This window comes from Pongo abelii, chromosome 6 (genome assembly GCF_028885655.2).
Source record: "Pongo abelii isolate AG06213 chromosome 6, NHGRI_mPonAbe1-v2.0_pri, whole genome shotgun sequence".
NCBI lineage: Eukaryota > Metazoa > Chordata > Mammalia > Primates > Hominidae > Pongo > Pongo abelii.
In genome coordinates, this window is record NC_071991.2 from 26,780,269 (window position 1) to 26,789,203 (window position 8,935).

An 8,935-nucleotide genomic window follows, 5' to 3' on the forward strand; every position below is an offset into this window, starting at 1 on the left:
GATCTCCTGACCTTGTGATCCGCCCACCTCGGCCTTCCAAAGTGCTGGGATTACAGGCGTGAGCCACTGCGCCCGGCCGATTTCTAGTTTTATTCCACTGTAGTCTGAGAGAGTGTTTGATATAATTTCAATGTTCTTTAACTTATTGAGGCTTGTTTTGTGGCCTATCATATGGTCTATCTTGGAGAAAGTTTCACCCACTGTTGAGTAGAATGTGTATTCTGTGGTTGTTGGATGGAATGTTCTGTATATATCTGTTAAGTCCATTTGTTTCAAGGTATAGTTTAAGTCTGTTGTTTCTTTGTTGATTTTCTGTCTTGATCTGTCTAGTTCTGTCAGTGGGCTATTGAAGTTCCCCACTCTTACTGTGTTTATCACATTTTTTAGGTCTATTAGTAATTGTTTTATAAATTTAGAAGCTCCATTGTTAGGTGCATTAATGTTTAGGATTGTGATGTTTTTCTGTTGGACAACGCCTTTTATTATTATTATTATTACTATTATTATTATTTTTTATTTTTATTTTTATTTTTATTTTTTGAGATGGAGTCTTGCTCTGTTGCCCAGGCTGGAGTGCAGTGGCATGATCTCAGCTCACTGCAACCTCTACCTCCTGGGTTCAAGCAGTTCTCCTCCTCAGCCTCCCGAGTAGCTGGGATTACAGGTGCCTGCCACCACACCTGACTAATTTTTGTATTTTTAGTAGACATGGAGTTTCTCCATTTTGGCCAGGCTGGTCTTGAACTCCTGACCTTGTGATCCACCTGCCTCAAGCCTCCCAAAGTGCTGGGATTGAACAAGCCAAGGCCTTTTATTATTCTGTAATGTCCCTCTTTGTTTTTTTAAACTGCAGCTGCTTTAAAGTTTGTTTTGTCTGATATAAGAATAGCTACTCCTGCTCACTTTTGGTGTCCATTTGCATAAAATGTTTTTTTCCACCCCTTTAATTTTATGTGAGTTCTTATGTGTTAAGTTAGTCTCTTGAAGGCATCAGATGGTTGGTTAATTCTTATCCATTCTGTATCTTTTAAGTGGCAGATTTAGGCCACTTACATTCAATGTTAGTATTTAGATGTGAGATACCATTTCATTTATCGTGCCATTTGTTGCCTGTGTACCTTGGTTTTTGTTTTTTTGTTTTTGCTTTTTAAATTGTATTTTTGTTCTATAGGTCCTGTGAGATTTATGCTTTAAAGAGGTTCTGTTTTGGTGTATTTCCAAAATTTGTTTCAAGATTTGGAGCTCTTTTAGCAGTTCTTGTAGTAGTGGCTTGGTAATGATGAATTATCTCAGAATTTGTTTGTCTGAAAAAGACTATATCTTTCCTTCATATGTGATGCTTAGTTTCACTGGATACAAAATTCTTGGCTGATAATTGTTTTGTTTGAGGAGGCTGAAGATAGATAGGGCCCCAGTCCCTTCTAGCTTGTAGGATTTCTGCTGAGAAATCTGCTGTTAATCTGATAGTTTTTACTTTATAGGTTACCTGGTGCTTTTGTCTCACAACTCTTAAGATGTTTTTCCTTGTCTTAACTTTAGATAACCTGATGACAATGTGCCTAGGTGATACTCTTTTTGTGATAAATTTCTCAGGTGTTCTTTGTGCATCTTGTATTTGGATGTCTAGGTCTCTAGTAAGGCTGAGGAAGCTTTTCTCGGTTATCAACCCAAATGTGTTTTCCAAACTTTTAGATTTCTCTTTCTCACAAATGCCAATTATTCTTAGGTGTGGTCATTTAACATAATCCCAGACTTCTTGGAGGCTTTGTTCATATTTTCTTATAATTTTTTCTTTGTCTTTGTTGGATTGGGTTAATTTGAAGACCTTGTCTTTGAGCTCTGAATTTCTTTCTTCTATTCATTCAATTCTATTGCTGAGACTTTACTGTAAGTGTGTCCAGTGTTTCCTGAAGTTTTGATTGTTTTTTCTTTATGTTATCTATTTTCTTGAATATTTCTCCCTTTGTTTTGTGTATTGTTCTTTGAATTTCCTTGCACTGGGCTTCGCCTTTCTCTGATGCCTTTCTTATTAGCCTAATAACTAACCTCCTGAATTCATTTTCAGGTAAAACAGGGATTCCTTCTTGGTTTGGATTTATTGCTGGTTAGCTAGTGTGATAATTTGGGGGTGTTAAAGAGCCTTGTTTTGTCATATTACCAGAGTTGGTTTTTTGGTTCCTTCTCAGTGGCGTAGGCTCTGTCAGAAGGAAGGTCTAGGGCTGAAAGCTGTTTTTCAGATTCTTTTGTTCCCTTGATTTGGTATTCTCCCCTTTTCCTGTGGATGTGGCTTCCTGAGAGCTGAGCTGTATTGATTGTTATTTCTCTTCTAGGTCTAGCCACCCAGCAAATCTACCAAACTTTGGGCTGGAACTAAGGGTTGTCTGCCCGGAGTTCTGTGTTGTGAACTGTTCATGGGTTTCTCAGCTGTGGATACCAGCACCTGTTTCAGTGGAGGTGGTAGGGGGGTGAAATGGACTCTTCTAGTGTTCTTAGCACTGGTGATTTAATGCTCTCTTATTGTGCTGATTTGCCTCCTTCTGGGAAGTGGTGCTTTCCAGAGAGCATCAGCTGCGGTAGTATGGAGAAGAACCCAGTGGGTGGGGCCTTACAACTTCTTAGAGTATATGCCCTTTGTGTTCAGATACGAGGGTGGGTAGGGAAGGACCATTGGGTAGGGGCAGGGCTAGGTGTGTCTGAACTCAGACTCTCCTTGGGTGCGTACTGCTTTGGCTGCTTTTGAGGATGGGGGTGAAGTTCCCAGGTCAATGGATTTATGTACCAAGGAGGATAATGGCTGCCTCTGCCAAGTCTTGCAGGTTGTCAGGGAAGTGGGGAAAAGCTGGCAGTCACCTGCCTCACCCAACTTCTACACAATCCAAAGGGCTGGTCTCACTCCTACTGTGCCCCACCTAACAGCACCAAGACTCTTTTCAGGCAGTTAGCAAGCAGGGCTAAGAACTTGCCCCAGGCTACCCACCTCCTAGCTGTGAAAGAAAAGGGCATTAGTTCTTCTCCGGCCCTGTGACCTGTGACCTGTGGACTCTGCAGGTTGGATTTGATGGATTCTCGCCCTTTGCCGAGTTCTGGCCCGGAGGCTTCTCAGCTGGTTCAAATTGTCACAAAGTTCAGCTGGAGGTTTTCTTCTCCCTGTGGTGTTTTTCTCGTGCCTGTGGCTGCCCTCCAAAAAGATCCTTGTGATGCCAGGAAGGAATGGCCTGCTTGGGGACCCAGTGAGCTCCTAGGGCCTTTTCTGCTGCTTCTTCCACCCCCATATTTCACTTGGCACTCAATTGACTCACCTCCAGGTAAGGTCGGCATCTTCTCCCACAAACTAGACCTTCAGTTTCCCCAGTGGGGGTGCATGTTTCAGAGGTGAAGGATCTCCCTTTTCCACTTCTGCAGTTTGGGCACTCACAGTATTTGGGGTGTCTCCTGAGTCCTGTAGGAGCAGTCTGCTTCATTCAGAGGATCTGTGGGTCATTTCAGGTTTCCTGATTTATTCCTGCAGTTATTCTGAAGCTAAAATTTATGACACAAGCCTCCACACACTGCTTTGTTCACCTGAGTTGGAGCTGCAGTCTAGTCCTGCCTCCCATCCACCATGATGCCCCCAGATTTGTCCTCAAACTCTTGAGATGAACTGATCAGCCCACCTTGGCTTCTCAAAGTCCTGAGATCACTTTTTTTTTTTTTTTTTTTGAGACAGAGTTTTGCTGTTATTGCTCAGGCTGGAGTGCAGTGGCACCATCTCGGCTCACCGCAACCTCCGCCTCCTGGGTTCAAGTGATTCTCCTGCCTCAGCTGCCCCAGTAGCTAGGATTACAGGCATGTGCCACCATGCCCTGCTAATTTTGTATTTTTAGTAGAGACGGGGATTCTCCATGTTGGTCAGGCTGGTCTCGAACTTCTGACCTCGGGTGATCCACCCTCCTCGGCCTTTCAAACTGCTGGGATTACAGGCGTGAGCCACTGTGCCCAGCACCTTTTTTTATTAATTAGTTTAATTAATGTATTTTTAAAATGATTGCTTAAAGAAGTAAAGTTACTATTATCAGTTTATTGTTATTGTTTTATGTGTTTCTTGTAGATATGTTTTCTTTTTCATTGTTCATTTTAATGCTTATTTTTGTTTATTTATTTATTTATTTTTTTGAGACAGAATCTTGCTCTTGTTGCCCAGGCTGGAGTGCAATGGCGTGATCTCGGCTCACTGCAACCTCCGCCTCCTGGGTTCAAGTGATTCTCCTGCCCCATCCTCCTGAGTAGCTGGAATTACAGGCACCTGCCACCACACCCAGTTAATTTTTGTACTTTTAGTAGAGAAGGGGTTTTGCCATGTTGGCCAGGATGGCCTCGAACTCCCGACCTCAGGTGATCCGCCCACCTCGGCCTCCTAAAATGCTGGGATTACAAGTGTGAGCCACCTTGCCGTGCCAATTTTTATTTAAGTTTGTTGTGACATACTTTGATTATTTTAAAATTTTGTTTCACATACTTTCTGGAAATACAATGTAATTATCTTGAAAAGTGGAGATTACATAAAACATCTTAAAGTTAAAACAATATATTTTAATTTCATAACAACTTCAATTTAATACAAAAACTAATATATTTTCCAGTTTTTTTATTGATGTTAAAAACTATTATTTTTTATTGGGTATCGACAGATTTATGCAGATTTATTTTTAGTTTCTCATATTATATAGAATAACTTTAAAGGTTTTATGCTCCATCATTATGAGAGTAAAGAATTCTATGTGTGTGTGTATATTTACATTTAATAGCTTTATATTTATATATAGTTTTATGATGCTGTCCAGCATCTTTTTTTTTTTTTTTTTTTAAATAATGGACTCACGTTAGCATTTCTGTTTGTTTATATGCAGAGTCTTACTGTGTTGCTCAGGCTGATCTTGAACTCCTGGTCTCAAGTTATCTTACTGCCTTGGCCTCCCTAAAGATGTGGGATTACAGGCATAATACACTTTGCCAGGCTACTATGTAGCCCTTCATGTAGAGCTGTGCTAGTCATAATGAATCATAACACTGTCACCTTTTATTTTGAAAAGCCTTTATTTTTCTCTGTTTTTAAAGTACACTAATCTTGAATCAAGTATTATTGGTTAGGAATTTTATTACTACATCAAAATTTGGGAAGTTCTCAGCCTTTTTTGTCTACAAGTAACCTCTACATTACTTTTTCCCTACATTCTTTTTCTAAGAGTTTTTTAATGAATATATTGATGTACTTGATGGTGTCCAATAAGTTTTACATTTCATGTTTTAATTTTCTTTTGGAATTTTATATTTTTGTGTTACATATTTTAGGATATGCCACCTCACATGAGTTAATTCTTTTGGTTTTTTAGTTTATATTATAATTGAGTATGCCAGTATTTAACTCTGTAAAATTTAAGACAGTGTGGAACAAAGTCAAATATGAATCAGCCATATGTCTACTACCAATATAACGATCTCTGTGTTTACCTGTATAAATATTTTCCCTGTTCTTTTTATGACTTGTATATTTCTGGTATAGGTTTGTTGCGAATGGTTGTTTAATCTTGACTAGGTGAGAAGTCATAGAAATTCTCCTAATTTCAACATCTATTTATTCATGAATCTATATTATTTTTGTGTGGGAGAAAAACTTCTCTATTTAAAGATAATTTACAAACGATCATAACTCTGTATCTCTTTTAGGTATTGTCTATTTTTACTTGTCAAAAACACATAACATTTACAATAGAATATTTTTAAATGTTTATTTTAGTCCTATTATATTGACATTGTTATGCAACATATTCCTAAAATGTTTTTATCTTGCAAAGCTAAATATCAATACCCATTAAAAAACTATGAATTTTACCCATTTCCTGGCACTTTTCAAACACCACTGTGTTTTCTCTAAGAGTGTAACTGCTTCGTATATCTCATACAATCTCTGTCTTTTTGTGACTGGCTCATTTTATTTTGCACAATGTCATCAAGCTTTATAGTTGTTAGAATATTTTCTGCTTTTTAAATACTGGGTGATATTTAAGTATTTTATATTTTAAATTATATCTACTGAGTAATTTGGTGACAAATTTGCACTGCTTTTACCTATTGGCTTTCAGTAACAATGCTGCAATAATTACAGGTATGCAAATGACCTATATGATCATATATGTGAAAGTTTATGTGCCGCATTCTGTTCTACTAGTGTACGTTTTTACCTTTGTACTCATACCAAATTGTTACAGTTCTGTAGCTCTGTAATGTGTTTCAAAATCAGAAACTGTAATGCCTTCAAAATTGTTTATTTTATTGCAGATTTTTGGGTACTTTATTATCTCTTAAGACTTTATATACTTTGGGGGTTGCTGTTTCTATTTCTTCAAAAATGCAATGAGAAATTTGAACAACATCGCATTAAATCTGTAAATTATATTGAGCAGGATGGACATCTTCACAAGATTAATTATTTTAACATTTCAACAAGCATGCTCAAGAGAGTGTATTGTTTAATTTCTATGTATTTGTGAATTTTTCAATTTTTTCTTCTTACTATTCTATACTCATTTCATTTTGGTCATAGAAAGTAATCCATAAAAATTTAGTTTTAAATAATTTGTTAAGACTTCTTTTTTGGTTTACCAGGTTGTCTATCAAGGAGAATTTCGTATGAGGTATTGAGAAGGCTGTTTATCGTTACGTTGTTGAGTGTTCTCTATGCCTCTGTTATAAATAATTGTTTTATACTCCCTTCAAGTCCTGTTTCTTTACCAATATTTTATCTTTTTAAAATCTTTATTACAGAAAGTGAAGCATTAAAATATTCTACTATAGTTATATTGCTCTCTGTGTGTTTCTTTCATTCTGACAGTATTTGCTTTATATATTTGGAAACTTAATGTGAGATACACACACACTGCCATATACAAATTTGTCATTGGTTCCCAGCAAATGAATCTATTACTGTTTAATATTCTTCTTTGTGAGCCAGGCATGGTGGCTCATGCCCATAATCCCAGCACTTAGGGAGGCTGAGGTGGGTGGATTGCCTGAGGTCAGGAGTTTGAGACCAGCCTGGTCAACATAGTGAAACCTCGTCTCTACTAAAAATACAAAAAATTAGCTGGGTATGGTGGTGGGTGCCTGTAATCTCAGCTACTAGGGAGGCTGAGGCAGGAGAATCACTTGAACCCGGAAGGCAGAGGTTGCAGTGAGCTGACATCTCACCATTGCACTCCAGCCTAGCCAACAAGAGCGAAACTCCATCTCAAAAAAAAAAAAAAAAATTCTTCTTTGTCTCTTTGGAGTTTGACTTCAAGTATATTTCATAAAATATGACAGTTTTTGACTTAAGATGTATTTTGTGTAATATTTTGACCTCTTCTTCTCTCATTTGATGAATATTTGCGTGAAATGTGTACTTTTGTCTTGCCACTTTCAGTCTCTGTTTATCATTAGATCTATCCTGACCCTTGTAAAAAGGCATGTTGGATCTTGGTTTTTAAAATTCTTTTTTTTTTTTTTTTTTTTTTTTTGAGATGGAGTCTCGCTCTGTCGCCCAGGCTGAAGTGCAGTGGCGCGATCTCAGCTCACTGCAAGCTCCGCCTCCCGAGTTCACGCCATTCTCCTGCCTCAGCCTCCCAAGTAGCTGGGACTACAGGCACCCACCACCATGCCCAGCTAATTTTTTGTATTTTTAGTAGAGACAGGGTTTCACCATGTTAGCCAGGATGGTCTCAATCTTCTGACCTTGTGATCCGCCAAAGTGCTGGGATTATAGGTGTGAGCCACCGCGCCCGGCTTAAAATTCTTTTAATAAATCCCTTTAATGAAAGTATATCTCTTGATTGGAAAGTTAATTTTACATATATTTTACATATATATATATATTTGGATAATTTTCTGAAAGAGAAAGAATGTTATTTTATTGTTTTATTTGATTCTTTTACTTTTGTCTCTGATTTTCTCTTTCTGTCATCCTTGGTGTCTTGTTGATTTTTGTATTGAAATGCTTCACTTCCTTCTTGTTTTCTTTTGTATATCTATGCAGATATACAAAACACTTTCTTTGTGGTACCTTGGGGATTACATAAAACCTCTAAAGGATACAATAATATATTATAATCTGGTAGAAAAATTAACTTCCCTTGCATATAAAAGTTCTATTTCATTACATCTGCCCTGAACTTTATTATTAATGTTGCTAATTATTTCTTTTTATGTTGTATATTAATAGACATTTATAATACTTTCTATGATTTTATCTTTCAAATTTTAGAGAATAATTAACGTTTTCTGCACCATTATAATAATGTTAAGGAATTCTATTTGTATGTGCATATCTTTTTCATAAAGTTATGTATTTTTATATAATAATGTGTTGTTTTCTGTCATGTTATTTTCAGTGGAAGAAACTGCTTTCAGCATCTTTTTTATGTAGGGAATTTGCAGTGCCAATATACTTTTTCAGAATTTGGTATTTTGGAAGTTTTTTTTTTTTTTTCCATTTTGTAGGACAGATTTGCTGATGGTATTATTCTCATTTGATATCTATTTTTCTCATGACTTTGACTATATCACACACTTCTTTTCTTGCCTGCAAAATTTTCTTGACAAATTCACTGGTTATTTAAAAAGACTATGCTTATAAATGACATATCATTTTTATACTGCAACTCACAAGATTCTCTTCTTGGTCTGTGACTTTTGAAATTGTGTTTATATATGTGTTTGTTATAAATATCATTGTGTGTATCCTAATTTGTCAAGCTTCTTCATTTGTACATAACTTTTTTTTTTTTTTTACTTTTAGGATTTTTTAGTTATTTATTTTTGTATTTTGCTTATGTAGTTGGTGTAATTTTATAAATTTGATTTGTAAAATATATTCTATCTGAGTCTAGGAAGTGGCATAATTTGTTATTTTTATGTCTTTCAG

General features: G+C 36.6%; 1 protein-coding gene across 9 annotated transcripts in view; it reads left to right on the forward strand.

Moving 5' to 3' along the window:
• Positions 1–8,935, forward strand: part of LOC100438994 (zinc finger protein 680) — a 64,077-nt gene that overhangs the window by 30,134 nt on the left and 25,008 nt on the right. Inside the window, exon 2 of one of the 9 annotated variants that reach the window (XM_054560521.2) lies at positions 3,049–3,305. The exons of the other annotated variants lie outside the window; for them this stretch is intronic. Coding sequence (XP_054416496.1) covers positions 3,059–3,305 — 247 coding nt within the window. The 5' untranslated portion in view covers positions 3,049–3,058. The remainder of the gene's footprint in view (positions 1–3,048; positions 3,306–8,935) is intronic. 9 annotated transcript variants of the gene reach the window in all.